This window comes from Apaloderma vittatum, unplaced genomic scaffold (genome assembly GCF_000703405.1).
Source record: "Apaloderma vittatum isolate BGI_N311 unplaced genomic scaffold, ASM70340v1 scaffold1464, whole genome shotgun sequence".
Lineage (NCBI taxonomy): Eukaryota > Metazoa > Chordata > Aves > Trogoniformes > Trogonidae > Apaloderma > Apaloderma vittatum.
In genome coordinates this window covers 1,467-21,728 of record NW_009711880.1, presented here as the reverse complement: position 1 = coordinate 21,728, position 20,262 = coordinate 1,467, and the positions used below count along the sequence as shown (strand labels likewise).

Sequence of the window (20,262 nt, the reverse complement as noted above, 5' to 3'; positions counted from 1 at the left end):
GACTGGCATCTGTAAAAAAGAGGGTTTCTACAGCACACGTTAAATACAGTTCAGTGTACTGACAGAAATCTAAATTTTGTTCCATTTATGTGAATAACTTGTCCCGTGAACTTTAAAAGCCTAAGAAATGATTCTACGAGGTTCAGCCATTCCTGCACTCAAGACTATAACCTGAAAGGACACTGGATAAGCAAAAGAATAACAACTTCACTCACCTCATACTAACCCAGATATACTCAGAAATCAGTATCTGCAGAATTATATGTAGGCATAAATATACTGCCTGTCTATATGAAAACAGATGTTCGAGTTTTCTTTCTTCAGAAAAAGTTTTGTAACTACATCCCACCTGTGCCTTTTCCCCTAAACTGTAATTCCAAGGGACGAATTCAAGAAACCTCAACAATGACAATCCTACAGGTTTTGTAGGAAACAAAAGCAGCTGAACAGAACAGACACTAAAGCAAAGGATGTGGTAATGCAAACACTTATCAGATAGAAACACCACATATGTGAGATGAAGGGTAAGACCAACCAGTCTGGTGGGAGCCTGTGATTTCTCAAACACCAGTATCAACCAGTTTAGAGACCTACATGACTAGGAAAGCAGGTTGCTGTACTACTGGTATTCACAGCACTATCTGTACTTCTGGGAAACATCCTCCTAAATTAAACAGCTTAACTGGAACTCATTTTTAGAAGAAAAATACAGTGAATACATATATAAATGAGAATGACTGGTCAGCAGGCTTATCTTTGGAGAGTATGTACAATTTATGAATTTTGTGAGACCGTAAAATCCCTTTATGTATCTTTACCATGCTGCCAGCTCCATTTTAGTTACAGACTTTTGCTTGTTATCTCTTCACTTTCATGTAGGGCTGAAACTTAAGCAGCAATATCTTGTTAAGAGCTATGCAGTTAAAATGTAATCAACCTACTCTAAAAAATAAGTTACCTACTACTGAAGGGAACTGGCTCGTCAAGAGAGAGAGGTTGCCTTGGAAACAAAGTCAATTGGCAGAAATCTGATCATCTGATAAGAGACTCATCAAGAAATCAACTGACAGAGGCTCTGATGATTTACAGAGGAAAAAGAACTTGGCAACTGGATCATCTCTACCCTTCTCATGTACAGAGATGACAGACAGTAGCCCCTAAGAGGAATATTGCTTTCTTGAACGTACAGACTACGACTTCCAAAAGAAAGGTGAGTCGGCACTGCAGTAGCGTTCAGTACTTTTCCCCGGTGAAAGAACACATAATTAAGTGAAAGCAGTATTTACTCAGAAACTCCGCATGTTTAGATGTTTACTCGCTTGTTCTTGCCATGAGACTCTTGTTGATGGTAAATCTGCTTCCCAGAGGCAAAGAATTAGGCTAGTTCTCTCCAAAGAAGCTGCATGCAACAGCAAGGTGTGATTCACAAACATGAGTTTAACACCCCAATAGAGGAATAGCACTTGGGCTCTCTTCTCATACCGTGGAGTCTTCCATATCTGAAAATCTGGCTTGCTCCTTACTTGTAAGAGAGTCTGGTAATGAGCCTGAATTTCGAGCCACACTTTTCCATACCATCAGGCTCTTAGTATGGACCCTGCTTCCATTTTTGCCCAATAAAGGCAGTACTTTCCTTGACAAATGTCTGGGCACAGATAAGCGGAGGCAGAGACATTCCCAGCAAGTACTTTGTGTGTGGTAGGGAGGGGGTTAAAAATACTTTCATTATATTAACATAACTCTTGACACAGCAGGTGGCCACCAAGTCAGAGACTAACTCCTTTGTTTAATTTTTATTAATTATTAGTACATATGTAGCCCTGGTGCCCCACTGATTATTCAGTTACTAGTTAAAAGGGACACACAGCCTAATACAAACAAGTTCATGCTTCTCTATCCCAGGTGAAGAGGAATCTGAACAGAGTCTTACAAAGGCAGGGAGCTACTCACAAGCAGACAGTGCAAGGCATGGCCTGAGTACAAGCTATGAGGAAGCCACACACAGTAGACACTAGCTGGTGTCTGGAAACAGATTTATCTTCCATTTTGAAACAAGGTAATGAAAATAAATTACCAGCCTTGTGATCCAGAAGATAACAAGATTCTTTAGAGTGCCCTTAACTTCATATTTACAGGTAACTTTTGTTGGCAAATTCTATATGACTGCTTAAGGCAACTTCTTTGGGGTGGGGGGTTGGCTGAAGATATAATGACCCACACTGGTTTCCACAGACAGAAATCGAAGGAACATCAGGCTTAACATCCAAGGACTTTATGGAGGCTGACTAACAAAACACCATTTCTCTCAGTCAGTTCCACATAAAACTTTCCAAATAGTAGTAAATCTCAAACATCAGCAACATTTAAATCAGAAAAGATAACTTGGAAGATACTTGGAAAAAAACCACTGCACATAGCTTTCTGAAGGCATAATCTGCCATTTTATATGAAACAGAACATGGTCTAATTAGTCCAAAAGCTTACCTTCAACTACCTCTTTTTAGTGTATCAGAAGACATGATGAAACTGGTAAGTACAGACACTCAGAAAAACTTCTTCTGAAGTTCCTTCCTGATAAGAAGTCTTAGTCTGTGTTGCCATCACGTGAAAGATCTCTTATCAGCCTCGTGCTCTCAAAAAATGTTGGTCTCACTACATTTTCTAAAGTAGAGTAATATTTAGTTTGAGGTGAGATTCAGTTTATTTTTAAATAAAATTTCTAAGGCATTTGAGTTTATTGCCTCTCAATTTCCTTTTATTTCTTTGATGCCCTTTCTCAAGTCAGAAAACTGTAATTACAAGTATGTAATTTCTACACATCTGTATCCGCAGAGCATTTTCTATGTCTATAGAACCACAATTTTAATCTAAGTTCCTTCCTTGTAGGCGTATCTAAGCACCTGATGGCTTCATTGTTTGTGCTTAGAACCCTTTAATTTTTTGTCTTTATATATAAATGCATGTATACATATACATAGGTCATGTTGAAAGTCCACCTTGCTTAGTGTCTTCTAACAGTGACCAAAAGCTTCTCAGATGCCTCCAGCAAACAAGAGGTGCCGTTGCGGTGCCCTGCCTGCAGTCCTCCTTCAGTTTCTTCCTTCACGTTTTTCACTCTGATGTATTCTACCACTTTTTTTCCTCCATTTTCCCCCAATAATTACTCAATTTCTCCCCAATGTATTTTCCTTCATTCCACTTCCTTCAGCCCCGAGAAGAAACTTCCTTTCTTCTAGTTAATTTAAAACTCAAAAATGTGAATTATGTTTTTATAAAATTGAGTTTGTATCCTTGATATATTTATGTTTTCAGATCTTCAAACGTCTAGGAGAACAATTTCTAACTTCTCACAAGGCTCTAAAAACAGCCTAGGCACTGCAGTAAGTAAAAAATGCAGACTGTATCTGATTTTACAAACATACATTGTGTGCATTGGAAAGACAGACATGGTGTATCTACACCCAAAAATCAAGACATCTGACTAAGTGGTAGGAAGAACAGACTTGGAGCAATGCTAAGCACATGCTGGGAGTCTGCTCAGGCAAGCCAGATGTATCAAAAGGACTACAAGGCACAAAGGTGTTCTCTCAGACTAGATTAGAGCTCAGTCCCCTGAGTCGTGGGTAATCCTGAAACAGTTATGTCATTTAGAAAGACTGTTCTTTGAGATGTTACTGACATGTATATTCAGAGTGTGACTACATCTACACTGTAATCTGGGGTTTTTAGTAATGCTAGCAGTATCCAGGATGGCATACCTTTTACTGATAAGGATCATTTGGCTATTTAACAGTTTTGAATTCTCCTTCCAACCAAAGATTCCCAAATTCTATACAGACTACAAGGGGAAAAGCTGCAAGGATGTGTTGTAAAAGTATATACAACCAATATAACTTGTTTTGCTCTTTTGAGGGCCTGCCATGGAGGAAAAGTTTTTGTGACCCAACCAACAAAGGTGTCACAATGCACCCTTCCTTCAGGTATTTACACACACTGATAAGACCCCTTCCATGCCTTCTCTTCCTCAGGGTAAACAGTCTCAGCTCTCTCAGCCCTTCCTCATATGAAGGACTTCATCATCTTAGTAGCTGGACAGTTTCCAGCTGCTTCATATCTCTGTTGCACTGGGGAGCCTAGAACCATTTCAGATGCCACATTGGTTTTCAAGACGCAAATGAACTAGGGGGCTAGATAATCTCATCTAGGCTCTCTTTTCCACAAAGAGTGGACCAGATGATCTTTTGCAGTTCCTTTCTTTCAGCCTGAGCTGTTCTACAAACTTGGTGTCCACCAGGACCCTCAGGTCTTTTTACACAAAGCTGTCTCCCAGACGGACAGCCCCCAGTATACGCTGGTGCCTGGGGTTGTTCCTCCCTATGTGCAGCACTTTATGCTTGCCTTTGTTAAACTGCACAAGGTTCCTGACAATCCATTTCTCCAGCCTGTTGACCTCACTCTGGATGGGTGCACAACCCTCTGGCTTATCCGCCAAGGAGTTGCTTATATACCGACTGCCAGTTACTGCTTTTCTAAATGATTCAGAACTGTAGTCTCATGAATTGCCCATCAGGTCTCTTGGCAGGGGCACTGGGGAGCACAGTGCAGAGGTACCTAAGGCTCTAGACCACGCTTAGCACGGCACAGCCAGAGTCAGCAACTTTACCTCAAAAAGGATGGCAGCTCCAGGGCAAGTTAAAAGGAACTACAGGTAATCCTGGGAATCAGGGCAAGAAAGCTGATGCAGCAGACCGAGGGTCAGCAGCAAGCAACAAGGTGGTGCAAGAACCCCAAGGCAAAGGAGAAGGGGAGTCAGGTGTGATGCTGAAGCAAGTGAGAGCCTGTGACTGATGTTTTCAGACAACATTCAGTTACACAACGCTTAGGAACCACCGCTTGAAAACATAAGCTCTCTGCTACCATGATTCTTCCACCCTAAGTGTTTAGTGATCAGGAAACAAGAGTTCTAACTCTAAACCATAGCTACTGATTTTAATAACAAGACATTGCTCTGTAGAGGTTGAAAGGAAGTATATACAACATCCTAGTATTTTTGCCAAAGCAACTAAGAGGAATTGGTTTTAGCTTTTCGTAAAATGAGAAAAATCAGTATTTTGCATTATCGTTCACTCTCGTAGACATTAGTTTTTCCATATGCCAGTTAACATTTGCATTTTTCATTAATCCCTTTATTCCTATTTAATTATACTATCCAGACCTTTTATGTTGCCAAAAAAGGACACCAGAATTAGTTTTCTGTACTGTCTCTCATTGGTTGAAGTATAGGGAATATATTTTTGTGGTTTTCCTGACCCACAACTTAGCCCTCAAAAAGCATTCTATATTTTTAGACAAAGAACTGACCTCCATTGAGCAACTTAAGAGAATGTGTCCCTATTTTGCTCAACTACCACTGAACTTTCCTTTCTATGATGTCATCTTAGGGACAAACAAGATAGATACAATCATAATGTAGAAACCTCAAAGGAAAAAGAATTAGTATAACAGCTCAATTTTTAAAGACTATTTTCCTTTTAGAAAACATAGTGGAGACACAGTAAATTATCTTCAGATAGCTAAAAGAAATATAAATTAAAGTATTAAACGAGTTACACAAACCTCTAGTCAGTCCTGTCAGCTACAAAGCTTTTCAAAAGCATTCAAATAATTGAAAGAACTGATAATCTAGATGTCCTGAATTGTAGAGGATTCTATCATAAGTAACATCACCAGAAGAGAAAAAAAAGAAAGGGATTGAAAACTATAACTGAGACTATAACTGATACTATTGATATGAGAAAGGATAAATAGCAGAAAGGCAACATAATTTGCAAAAATATGTTGACAAATAGTCCAACTACACTCTGAGTCATCCTAAAGATGAGCAAATAACAATTCCTCTATAAACACAATCATGGGCATAGTCCATTACTTATGACAGTTCCAGTGATAAAAAGAATATAGTACTCTATTTGTACAGGCTGTTGATGAAGAATTTCATGCACATGCTAAAGAGTATGGCTTAAAAGAATAATAAAGGTTGATGAAAAACCTATATCCTTAGCCTTTTTATTTTTCACAGTGTTTGTATCTTATGCCTAATAGAGAAAATATTAACAGTAACTATTTGTGGCAGAGTGTCTTTAAGCAAGCAGATGACTGACAGCCTAATTCTAACCATAAAAACACCTGCAATTCTAGCCTAAATACGAGTTCAAAAACCACATCATCTTCATTTCCCTAACTTGAATCTTGCACAAGCATTCTAATTCTAAACCAAAGTTCAGTCTAAATCTATTGTTACTGTAGTCATACCCAGACTGAATTGGCATTTTTTTACCCTTTGAATGGCACGCATTCCCATTCTAGAATTACCATTCAACCGGTAGTAAGGACTGTCCAGACTTACATCTCTCAGATTTGGAGACCAATGACCTTATCCTGAAACTAACGACAAGAGTACAAAGACTCACTTTGAAGCACACAGTAAAAATGAGCCTAAACTCCACTTTCTCTTTCACAAATGAAGAGACTAGAGATAACAGCTACCAGTTGCTCTTTTCTTCAGAAGTCTATAAAAAGCTCGGGGAAAAGATTTCTTCACTCCCTATTTTCTCTCAGTATCCCCTAACCCTATACAAAACCAGGCACATTCTTGGAAGGGCAATGTGTTTGGTTTGTGTCTGGCAGGGTTTGGTAGGAGGGTTGCTCCTGCGAGAACCTTCTAGAACCTTCCCCTGGCTCCAAGGCAGATCTGCCTCTGGCCAAGGCCGAGCCAGTCAGCACCTATGCAATAAATATATTTAAAAATCGAAAAAAACTGCTACGCAACTTCTTTTGTTTTGGAGAGGAGGGGGATGTGAGAGGAACAACTACTTGGACACCAAGGTGAGCAAGGAAGGAGGGGGGGGACATACATTAGAGCTGCCTGCAGCCTGTGTAGTCCCCCACAGGGGACTGTGCCTGAAAGCGTTCATGGCTCTGAGGGAAGTCCCTGCTGAGGCAGTCCATCGCTGGGAGGACTGCACGCCAAAGGGACCTGCGCTGGAGCGTTTCATAGAGAGCTGCAGCCCCTTGTGAAAGACTCACGCTGAAGAAGTTTGTGGAGGGTCGTCTTCTGTGAGAGGGACATCACACTGCAGCATGGGAAGAGGGCAAGGAGTCCTCTCCCTGAAGAGGAAGGAGCGGCAGAGACCATGTGTGATGGACTGACCACAACCCCCAGTCCCTGCCCCTACACACCCCTGGGGAGTAGGAGGTAGAGAAATCGTGAGCCTGGGTAGAAGGGAGGGATGGGGAGAAGGTGTTTTTAAGACCTGGTTGTATTATGGTACATCGGTGGTGGTTTGGTTGTTTATGTTAAACTGATGTTTATCTCCCTCCAAGTCTACTCTGGTTTTTGCCTTCCCTGGTTTTAGTCTCGACCACTGAGCTTTTCATCACGTTTTCTCCTACCCAGCACACCAAGGCAGGGGTAGGAGTGAGTGAGCAGCCGCATGGTGTTTAGTTGCCAGTGGGGTGGGCTTAAACCATGACAGTCCTGTGTCATACTTTCCTTAGAAAACACTGGATAAAGCTCTACCTGTTGAAAGCTTTCCCACCACTTAATTATTTCTTTCTTACATCAATGATCTCTCAATAGCTGGTGGAGCTAAGGCAGAAATACACAAAAATTATTTAGAAGCACATTAATTTCCTGTTTCAGTGTCTTTACGAGAACTCCAGAAATTGTGAATATACATAATAAGAAAAGATGAATCCTGAAAGAAGTCTGGAGAATCTGCAGCAGTATCAGCTAAACAATACAACAAAACTAATATCCACACCACATCATTCATTTAAAAAATTCATCCAAAGCAAAACAGAACGAGTGTCCCCTTCAGGAAAGAAACCTCTCTCCTCTGTAGGAATCCTTTTCTCTGAGCAGAAGAGGAATGAATATTTTGGGTGCAGATGTAAAGGTAGTTTAAGCAGTCAGACAGAAGCAATTTCCAGTATTCCCTTGTCCCCTGCTTTATAATTTTTTATTGAAGCATTTCAAAGCACTAAAAAGCACAAGAAACTACTCTTACAGAAACAGTTGATGAATACCTCTCAAGATTTCGGTCAAGCAGATATTTAATAAGGACAGAAATGGTGACAGAAAATAGGGCATAGGATATCTTCTTTACAGCACCTTCTAAACCTTTTGCAGTTATTTATAGAAAAGACTTATTAAAAAAGGTGTAGAGCAGGCCACTGTTTGCCACATAGTCTTTCCTCATTGAAGGCACCTATGTTTCTAGGGAGTCCTGGAATAATGTCTAAGCTTTCAGAATATTGAGAAAGTGGAGGAGGAGAAAAAAAATCATCTTTTCTCACCAGGGAAACTGTTGCTCTTCATCAGCAAATCTGCCATCACTGTTGACACTTCTGTTGAAATATATGAATGCACAAAACATTTTAGAAGTTTCATTTCTATAGCAATCACAATAGATGGAAAAGCACAATGGCTGGATGAAGATGTAAACAAAACTTAGCTTCCTTATGATTGTCAGAAATTGCTCCTCGCTTTTCTGAGGCAATGTGTCAATAAATTCAATCTGCTTCAATTAATATGCCTATTCTGTTATAATATGCCTATTCTGGTTTTGGAAAAAAAATTGCAAACAAAATGACAAGTAACTATTCTTCTCAAAAGGTTCTTTTATCTTTTTTCCCCCAGTATCTTTATAAAGCAGTAGTGATTTCAGTAGCACTCTTCATTCTTTTCATCAGTCCTTGGGACAACAAAAGAATCTGAGATGGAAAGTGAGCTAATGTCTTGCTAGAATAAAACATTTCTCTTATGTTGTCTGAAATAAATGTAATGACATTAATGGCAGGAATCTGCCATGCTCTTTTGGCATGCTCTACAGTTTAATCATTAACCAGCTTTATTAGAAAAGGTTTTTTGGTACACGATACACAGGAGCTGTGGGAAGAGTAAGGAATCTCATGTACCTTCTCCTGTATGAAATGTACTATTTCCATAATCCTCTTGCTTAATTCCTGCAAGGATTTTAAATCAGAATACAGAATTGAGGCTGACACAAGTGCTTCATATGGTGAATGACAGGACTCCAGGTAACAAAAGTTTTCACATTTCTTTAAGCCCTCATCCTATTACACCTGAATACCATGTACTTTAAATAGAAAATACCTTTTAATTTCATACAAGTTGTCCCAAGTCTTTATGACATAGAAGCAGATGCAATCTAATCATAGTGATCATCCAGTACCTGTAAACATGTTCTATTTAGACAGAATGCCAAAACTCTGTTACTGCAATGACCCTCTACGGTACTGGAACTGTATCAGGAACTTTTATCAAGACCAAACTCAAGGGACTATATTGAAGGATAGGTTTGTGATACCTTTCAACTGCCTTGTCAGATAAAGAATTAAAGTCTCTGAACTCAGAAAAGGATATAGATCGACGTCTGCCTCAATTGTGTAGTATCATATGCGAACACTGAACAAATGTGTTTACTAGCATAAGTCTTAGCAATGAGAATGTACGAAAGCAGTTGAGATTACCCAGAGCCACTCCATCATACAACAGCATGAGCTGCTTGGGCTGCTACAGATGAGGGATCTCTGTCCTTTACTAAAGGGAAAGCATTTTGTACTACTTCTGTGCACATTGCAGCACTGCAGTATGCCTGAACTCTAGACCATACGAGCACCTAAACGTTGTTAGTGATTCTTAGTGCAAGGGTACAAAGTAGCACAGGCAACATCGGCAGAAATAATCTGTCTCAAGTACACAGAAAGGATGCACAACCCACAAAAGAAGATAAAGATGCACCATTCAGAAACACAGCTTTTGCATTCAACACAGAAAGAGAGAGGAATATTATGTTACTCTTCTATTTTGGATAAATCTAGCCAGGACAAGATTGGAATTTTTTTTAATATATGTTATCTCAAGGTCAGTAATTTGAGATCTAATTTAAGTGATGGGTGAGATTCAACTACCTCTAGTATTATTTTCTGTAGTTCAAACATGGCTATGACAAGCTACAGGCATTAACATTCCATCTTTTATGGTTAGAATCGTTACTATTTTAGCTATCCCATTAAGAGGCAGAAAAGTAAGTCATAAAGAAATTAAGCCAGCAGAGCTTACACAAACGAACCTTGACAACCTATTCTTCAAGTATGCACAGCGATATTTGAAAAATATAAAATCAAAAGTATATAATTTTCCCCTTTCAACTTTTTATATTTTCTAAAATCCCTCTCACATAGAACAACCAAAGTGAAAAAGTCCTATAAGACTTCATGTAGCAACATGCAGTCTTTTTGGTAACAGACTTTTTGTGCCTGTGCCTAAGAATATTTCAGTAGAGAAGCCAGTCATTCTCAAAAATTATCAAGGTAATCAAGGTAAATCATGATATTCTGTGGTTCAGGCTACCAGAAAACAAAATGCCTGTGGTACACAATGCCACATGAAAGGGTGATTGCAAAAAGTACTAGTAACAAAAACCCAAAATTAAAAACTTGCAGAGATCTCAGGTTTATAAAAGAGAAGCATATTATTTGAACAGATAACAAGGATGTATAATGAGTTAAAACATGCAAACATATCTGCAAATTTTAAAATTATGACTCAGAAGGAAAGACATTCTTTACAATTAGTAGAAGTATCAAGTGACCCTTTGTTACTAGAGACACTTGGATACCATTATCTATCCATTTTAACTGAAACATTAAAGTACTCCACACTATGCCTTTACTAAATAAAAGTCAAATTACAGTAATTTATGTAGTATGATAATCCAGACAGTCTCTACCAAAAAAAGTATTTTGGACACTGATTTTAATAGGAGAAAACAGTGTTGCACTGAAGCATTCTCCTTGGTGCTCTCCTTTTCCTTCAAATGCATTTTTCATTGCTGGGCTTATTTTTTTGTTTTCCCTCCCTCCATACTCACAAAACTTTTTCTTTACTCCCACAAGTCTCCAGTCTTTGAGAATCTGTCTTTTTTAAAAAAAAATAAATAAAACCCTGCTTTCGGTTTAATAGATGAATGCTAAAGTAGCTCTGTTATGTATCATTTGCTGTAACAGCCTCACCAGACAACATTCTCTATTCAGTACTATTATCAACATAGCAAATGAAAGGCATTTCATTTTTAAAAATTAAGAATATTCTCCTTAATGCCAAAGGTGCTGAAGAATATCCAGGGAAATTATTTCCTAAGCACAAAAACACGCTAGAAAGAAGATATCTACTGGCAAACATTTATATTTAATAGTGACCAAGTATGTATAGGATGTGTTCTGAAAATTAACTTATTCATTTTTAGTTTAAGCCCGTTTTTTTGTATGATCATGTGTTTCCCCAATACCAGAACTGAAAACATGTTTCTACTTATCTGTGGAGCTAAGGGGAGAACATATAGCACCCTAAAACAACAGGCTGGAACTGTAGAAGCAAGTACATTGAATTTAAACTTGAGTATTCTCTATGTAATTATTAGAAGACTTAATTTTGAAATTCAAACAAAATTAAAATTTCTTCATCTCAAGTGACCTCCTACCGGCATTTTTTAACAAATTAGTTTTACAAGTGTAGAAGCTTCCTAAGAACAGAAGGGTAAGGATTTTTTTTTTCTCTAATAATCTAAGCACAGTTTTATTTTATTGCATAAATAGTGCTACCTTCGAATTCCATCAATTTTAAATATTTTGATACTTGCCCAACTGAATATCTAGGATGAGGGTTGTGTGAAAAGTGCACATTACCATACCTGAGCAATACCAACCTTTCTCCTCTCACTTGAAATAATGTTCCTGCTGTCTCTTTTCGAAAGTCTTCTCCCTCTAATCCACTGATATGCTCATTACAAATTAATTGTCTACTTTCATCATTATATGGTGTGCACAATCTCTGCTCTCCTAAGCAGTTATTATTTCTGCAAAGATTATGCATCTTAGCTGGTTCTTCATCAAGCTTCTCTTCATCTGAAATAGCCAAAGAGAACACATTTTGTAGAATTGTTCTTACAAAATAAATACATGCAACTGTACTCAAAATGTTTGTTATATCACATGTAAATTTGCTTGTACTGATGTAAAAGGTGAGAAATCTTAAGATTATTTACAGCAAAGTGGTCAAAGTCCTCTTACGAACATAATTTCTTTAAGTCTTTCAGGTTTGTGTTTCAACATTTTAATCTTCCATCTAGTTTTTTTTTTACTTTCCTTTTACACATAGGTGGATTGCACCTTACAAGCACTTCTTTTTGTATTTCAGATTTTGAGCATTTTAAATAAATTCAAGAAAGAGGTAGCTGTTAATCTTGTACTTTGGTATGTACACATTATAAGAATCTACACCAAAAAAACCCTGGATAAATATCTGCATGATCCCCAAAGGGGAAAAGAGGCAAACTCAGGCTATAACTACATCAGGTTCTCAACTTTTCCAATTAGTAACATCAACTATTACAACTAACAGATTGAACTAGATACAGGGGTATATGATATAAAAATCCATTCATATAATACATACATAATACCAAGGTAAATTTTAGTATTTTTTGTATAAGCTTTATTTTGTAATGAGGTAAAAAAGTGAGATATTCAGTTTATCACATAAAGTTACAATTCCAGGCAATATAAAAGCTGTCACTGAGATTGAGTTCCAGAACATTTTATTAAGAGTCAATCTGCAGGAAATCAAGATATCAAGTAATTTTCCATCTGCAAGAAAATTACTTTCAAATCTTATATTTAGCGACCTTTATTAAGTTTCTGCTAATGAAACTCTACAACAAATAGAATGTAGTTGGAGACCAGTCAAGGCATATCTTTGCTTTTTACTCCTCCTTTAATACTCAGTAATCCATAAAGGGATCTCCTTAGATGATGCCATCTCATTATCTCTTCAAACATTTCAGCATTTAATGTTAATTTTACCCACTGAAGAAAACTTTCAGTTAAAAAAAAAAATTACTCAGAAACCTACAGGAAAAAAAAGGCACCTGAGTAGCTTTCAACTTACTTTCAGGAGTGAAAGCCAGTATCATCTTTGGAAATCACATTTTCAAAACTGCCTTAAAGCCATTTAAATACTTTTACAATTTATTCTGAAAGGATATGCAAGTCCTTTAATACAACATTTCATATAATTAATGACATTAAAACTCATCATGCTGTTGTTTTTCCAGGAAATAACATGTATTAAAACATTCTTACTCTGATCAGAAGTAACCATTTTTGCAGAAAGGAAATTTCCCTGAGAACTTCTTCTGAATAAGTGTGCCCGAGCACTGCTGATTCTTCTAACCTCTGCATCATCAACATGTTTTGGAAGAGAAATTGAAGGATCTTCATCTTTTGCAGAAGTAACTAATATTGGTTTCTGTGACAAAGATAAAGATGTTTTAATGAAAGCACAGGTAATTTCATTTTCATATAAGCAAAACTTAAAATAAAACCCACATTATTTATGCAAAGGGAAGGGTGAAGTTCAGAATAGAATAAAGTTAAAAAGTTTGCTCATTAAGAAATTTTAATTTTCATATCAAAAATCTAATGATACTGTTCCACTGAACAAGCCAGATATCTATACCATTATCACCACAGAAAGCCATTAAAACATTCAGGGGTGCAGAAAAACAAAATCTAACCTGAGTAAAGCAACTGAAACGCAGAATTATTTTTTTCCCTCATAAAAACTCATTTTAAATCATCTGCAGTGTGCTTATTTCTCAAAAAAAAAAAAAGTTGTGCCAAAGACTTGCACTACAAACTCTAAAGGCACATCTATTGTCTGATTTATTTTTGAGCACTGAAGTAGCATTTCCAAAACATTTCTAATGCGTTCACAACATATGTACCACTTCCTATCACACTGAGACAAACCATGAAGATCCAAAAACATGCAAGTTCTAGATCTACGTCAGTATCTTAGAGGATGTGACCAACCCCTGGTACAAAATAGCTGTTGTGCCCTACATAAACTCATTGTCCTCCAAGATTGAGGTTCTCTACTAAAATTCTTACAGTAAAGGATCCATTAGAATGTCTCCATTCCCATTGTTCTGAGCTTGATATTACTTTACGATAGCCAGCCGGTGAGACTCACTTCCCACAACTACCACAACTAATACAAGATCTATGTTTAGAGTGGACTAACTTGTTTCCATTGGCAAAGCACTAAAGGCAGTTTCTGAATCAGTCTTAACAGCACTTTTCTCTATTTTTTTTCCTCTCTAACACAAAAGATATATTAAAAATTAACAACAGCATTTAAATCCTACTGTAGATATATTTAATCTAAATATAAGTATAGTCAGAAATTTGACTCACATAAATACATTACCTTATTGAAATTACTGCAGTGTAACGTTTCTTAGTTTCCTCTCCTTTCCTCACTTCCTAAATTTAGCATTCTTTAGAATACCGTCTTGAAGAAACAATATATGCAGCAAGCATACTTAACTGCTCTAGCATGCTCTGTTCTTTCAGGTGCTGAATAAATGATCATGACTTAATCTTATATTTAAGGATTAAATATAAAAACCTGAAAGAGCTGATACACTTATAAATTCAAAACAATTCCAAATTTTCACAGAGCAGAAAAGAAAGCTCTTAAAAGTATCTCTGTTTTTTAAATAAACTAAAATCATTACATTGTATAGATGTGTAAGTCAAACAGAAAGCACAATCAACCTAGTTACTTTCAAGTTATTGATCACAGAACCAGAGAACAGTTGAGGTTGGAAGGGACATCTGGAGGTCATCTTGCCCAACCCCCTCTGCTCAAGTAGGGCCACCCAGAGCCAGCTGACCAGGATGATGTCCAATAAGATCTCTGAACAACCTGTGCCAGGGCTTCATCACCCTCACAGCAGAAAAAGTGTTTCCTGAAGTTCAGAGGGAACCTCCGGTTGTACTCACTGGCTCTGGTCCTGTCACTGAAAAGAGCCTGGCCCCATCCTCTTTGCACCCTCCCTTTGGGTTTTTAGATACACAGACAAAATCGTCCCCGAGCTTTCTCTTCTCCAGGCTGAACGGTCCCAGTTCTCTCAGCCTTGCTCCAGTCCCTTCATCATCTGCGGCCTTTCATTGGACTCTCCCCAGTTGCTCCACATCTCTGTTGTACTGGGAGACCAGAACTGGACACATTACTCCAGATGTGGCCTTACCAGTGCTCAGCAGAGGGAAAGGATCACTTTTCTCAGTCTGCCAGCAACACTGCGCCCAACACAGCGCAGGATACTATGAGCCTCTTCTTAGTGGCAAGGGCATGTTGCTGGCTCATGCCAATGCTCATGACTTTTTTCTGTTTCAGTAACCATACACAAGAAAGCTGGCTCAAGTATCCATCTTCCGATTTTATTAATGTCACTTAGAATTACAATGCAATACAGCAGTATTTAAACAGTTTAAATTATTTTCACATTTCTTTGAGGGAAAAAATTGATAAAATTGAGTTCATAAGTCTCAGACTAACATTACGACATGCTTCCATTTCTTCCCAACCTATTTAAACCATGTTTTTCCTAACACTACTGATACACATATTTTTATGTCAGTGTTGCATGAGTTATTTTCAGATACTCACATGAACCAGTGGACTAAGACGAATGCCAGACGCTGGTCTTGACTCAGCCAAATCAAAACTGGATGCATGAAGACTAGTATAAAGAAATTAAACAAAATATGAGTAAAGTAGACTCAGTGTTTTGTTGGTTTTGTCTGTGGTTTGTTTTTCTTTTAATTGCATGATTCCCTTTGCCAACGACTATAGAGAAAGGAGAAAGAAAGGAAGAGCAACAGAGCACTTTTACACTATCACTCTTCTTCTATGAACACTATTTAACTCTGCGAATCCAGTAGTCATTGAGGGAGAAGAATTACCAGATCACCTGCACACTTGCCACAATACAGCTAGTTTCATACATGTCTGTAACAATTCTCTAATATAAGCCTAAATTCATGCACAAACTCAATCATGGTTAGTGCTCAAACTACCTGACCCAATCTGCAGAACACTACAGGGCAGAAGAAGCAGGTTTGTGCAGGCATGAGCATGCTCCTTCCTATACACAGGACAAGCACAGACAGAACAAGCATGGATGTCAGCCAGAGGGACCTCGTTACCTGGTCACCAACAGCCAAGCCATGCTCAAGCTCTCACCTTCTGAAAGGCACGGCCTACTATGCAGTAAGGAATGTCAGATACGTTGAGTACCTGAAGTCATGCTGCCATGATAACAGCATGGACACTGACTTACTTGTACGGCCCCTCAAACATGTTTCAGCATCCTTCCTGGCATGCCTGACACCTAACGTTATAAATACAGCTCATATCTCCTCCTTACAGTCATTACAGAATTGGTGCATATGGGCAGCTAAAAAGTGACTGCAAAAATGGATGAAAAAAAGCCCAATATACAATTTTTTGCCTCTTTTGTCACACGTGACAGACCTATAGAGCTCTGTGAATTACAGTAAATAATAAAACTCCACACACAAATAATTCTGAAGTAGTAAAAATTTTTATTAAAAATGAGCATTTGAACTTCAAGATCTACAATTTTATATTTAAAAAGATCCGAGAAAGCTTTGAAAAAAAGATCTAACATACAGTTTACATGGAAACAAGCAAGCTTTCACAGTCTCTACGGAAAATTCTGTGATTCTGTGACGAGATGAAGACTATCTCAATTAAAAGCATACATTGTCTTAAGAAAAAGGAGAGTTACAGACCATTTTCCTATACTATTCTCCATATAGAAAATTAGTGTTAATGACTGCCTCTGGTAGCCCTAACACATAGGACATGTAGATTAACACCAACAGTAAGCATCATTAGAAGAAGGCAAAGGATGTGATTAGGAATACAAATTAATACAGGAAAAATATCACCAGAAACATAATTACAGAATCAAATCTCTTGCTTCTAAAGGATATCTGAAAAAAAAATCTTAAAGCCAAAGTACCTAAAAACTGAAGGGGGTCTATTCTGAGGAGCTCGTGAGGATCCAGATCCAAAAAGTTTCCTCTGATTCTCTGTAGGTGTAAATGGTCTCCGAGTTCTTAGTGTTCGTAAAACACTTCTGGCTTCATTTATAATCTCAGAACTGGTCTTCCACCTTGGCACTGAAAGCCTGTAGAATGGTTCTGTCTTTCCTGTGTTTTTATTCTTTGAAGCTTGCATGCCTCTGCAAAGTAGTGCACAGGAAGAACACCACACAATATATATGGAAGGCATAGAATATAATGCTAGTTTTAAATCACAAACTATTAATTCATCAATGGTGATACTACTGCAATGTAGTTAAAAAGGTTATCATAATAAAAACCTAGACAGTGCTGAAATAGTTGAAAATAAGGCTCACCAACACTGCATTTCCCTCACTATTTCTCAGTTCTGTAGGAAAACACTGAAGAAAAGCAGAAAGCATCTGACATGGAGAACCTTCAGTTTTTCAGAGGGAGCTAAAATACACCACACTCGGTACCACAGTGCTTTCTGGGCCAAATGTTGTACTCTCCAATACTACAGAAAATTTACTTATAAAACATCATAACCAAAACAGGAATTCAAATAATAAGCTGTAAGGAGCAGTTTCTTTCCAACAAACTTTGAAAATACTCTATATAAGTTATCGACCTTACAAGGGCAACTTCTTAGTAAGTCAGAGAGGTATTATTACCAGTAACTGAAGCACAGGTATCAGTAATTGATAAACAGAGACAAGGAAGAAAAAGCAATCCATTTTTTTCTCTGAGAAAAACCTCCCCAAATCACCCCCAAGGACAGGCAAGTAAAGATAACACTAATATAAAATGAACTATCAACCCAAAGTTTCAACTAGTGTTCCATTCTGTTGTATCTTACGGCAAATGCAGTGGGCAGTGAAAGACTTGTTTCATCATACCCCTGAGACTCCCAAAATCAGTCACTATCCTGGAGCACTCCTCTAGATACTATCCTTGTTGTTTTACAGCAAATTCATTATGAGTCTTAAACCATTTAACATTCTTATTCTGCTTTTCAAACTTTCTCTAGTTTCCTAGTTCCACATTTTCACATTTTCAACTGCCTCTTACAGGTTTTTTTTTTTGAAAGCCTGTACATTCTGGACATTAGTTTCTTTAATTAATACATAACCCAACCTCTTCAAATGAATTACATAAAATAATATTGAATGCTAAGAAGCATAAAGATGCATAATTACAAAACATGGAAGCAGATTGGGAGTCTGTGCCTGACACCATTTTTAATCTTTCCAATGACCAAAAACACATTAGTTTTCTTCACTGTGACTGAATTTGGCTCTCTGTGCTCCCTACTATTCCCTCTATTACAACATGATTCAAAAAAGTTAGGATTTCCACTGCAGTCTGAAGCAACTATACAGCCATTCCTCACTGAACAGGGAAGGCAGATTATCATTTCCCATTCTTCCAGCTACTGGGAGTCAAGATTTTGACCTCCAAGTGGTACATCTTCTACATAGACCACATATATGATGCAGTTATTACCCAGCATACAGGGAAACAACACCTATGAATAAATACTAAAACAGAATCATAGAGTGGTTCAGGTTGGAAGGGACTTTAAACGCCACCTAGCTCCAACTCCCCAGCCACAGCCAGGGACACCTCCCACTAGACCAAGTAGCTCAAAGCCCCATCCAGCCTGGCCTTGGACACTTCCAACCCCCCCATCATCTTCGTGGCCCTCCTCTGGACCTGCTCCAACAGCAACATGTTCTTCTTATGTTGGGGCACCAGAGCTGAACACAGTACTGCAAGTGGGGTCTCTTCATGCAGGCCAGGATGCGACTGACTTTCTGGGCTGCGAGTGCATATTGCTGGTTCGTGTTCAGCTTTTCATCCACCAACATCCCCAAGTCTTTTTCTGCAGTGCTGCTCTCACTCATAATCAAAACATAATCAACATGATTCTACCAATCACAAATTTGAATTAATTCACCTTTCTTATTTTCTGGTCTATATATTTCCATTAATCTTGCTAAATTTTAATATGAATCTTCTCATATAATCTAACATCTTAATCTCTGGAGGACACTGTTTTCTTTAGTTCTTAAAAATCGCTTTGCTCTGACATTGAAATGTGTACTTTATGGGATTTATGTCTATGTTCTCCGTCATTAAACTAAGAAGAAACCTGAGAGATACAATGCGTTTCTGTGCAACAGCATCATCTCTGATACAATCATCTTAAAGTTTTGTTAATTCTACCACGAACTGCAAATTTTGTATTCTAGACATACATTTCCCATGGTCAAGATCCAGCCTCCATTATAACATTATTTTGTTGACGCTTTCACCTCTTTTTTAATTTCCAAAGGAACTTCTCTACTATAAGCTTAATTAGTTACGCCCTACAATTCAGGCACTGTTAGCCCCCTTCCAAGTCATCAAAAACAAAGCTTTAACAATTAACGTTGCAAGGGGAATCTGGGACTTAGTCCAAGTACTCAACAGCTGCATGGCTGCTTTAGCAGAGAGGGGGAGAGGACGGCTTCTCCCAGCTGTTGGAGCAGCGAGGCAAGCGGGCAGCAGCAGGTGTCACAACAGGGCAGCAGTGAGTGGGCCCCCAGGGCAGGCTGCTGACCCCACCAGAACACTAATACTTCATCATTTTGGGTGGCAAGGCAGTACTATACACATCCAGAACTGTGGTAGTGACATGATACCAATACATTATTAATTCTTAGCCTGAAAATGTAACAGAGCACAGAGAAACAAGCAATGTCATAAAATATGAGATGTGTATATATGTATATATACACAATAGGATAAGGCAGCTTACTCTTTCTTGCAAGTACTGAAGAACCACAAGTAATTACAGAATCACAGAATGTTCGGGGTTGGAAGGGACCTCAAAAGATCATCTAGTCCAAGCCCCCTGCCAGAGCAGGATCACCTACACTAGGTCACACAGGGACGCAGGTGGGTTTTGAATGTTTCCAGAGGAGACTCCACAATCTCCCTGGGCAGCCTGTGCCAGTACTCTGTCACCCTTATAGTGAAAAAGTTTTTTCTAATATTTTTGTGGAACCTTCTACGTTCCAGCTTGTATCCACTGCTCCTTGTCCTATCATTGGACATCACTGAAAAGGGCTTCATTCCTTATCTAAATGTGCTTGGCTGCTGTACCATCACATCGGGCACTGTGGACAATCACTGGCTGTTTCTCAAAAGAAAAAGACAGTTGATACTCCCTATTTTATAATGCCTAAGGTT

The 20,262-nt window shown here is 38.2% G+C and overlaps 1 protein-coding gene across 1 annotated transcript in view; it reads right to left on the bottom strand.

Annotated features, from left to right (window-relative positions):
* The window catches only part of ARMC2 (armadillo repeat containing 2), a gene marked incomplete at its 3' end in the record, with an annotated part of 66,874 nt that extends 49,674 nt beyond the window's left edge, over positions 1–17,200 (bottom strand). The window contains exons 1-5 of the mRNA XM_009867761.1: positions 16,983–17,200; positions 15,602–15,674; positions 13,228–13,393; positions 11,793–11,991; positions 8,359–8,409 (exon numbers count right to left, since the gene is read on the bottom strand). Coding sequence (XP_009866063.1) covers positions 8,359–8,409; positions 11,793–11,991; positions 13,228–13,393; positions 15,602–15,674; positions 16,983–17,200 — 707 coding nt within the window. The remainder of the gene's footprint in view (positions 1–8,358; positions 8,410–11,792; positions 11,992–13,227; positions 13,394–15,601; positions 15,675–16,982) is intronic.
* Positions 17,201–20,262: the final 3,062 nt, after the last annotated feature.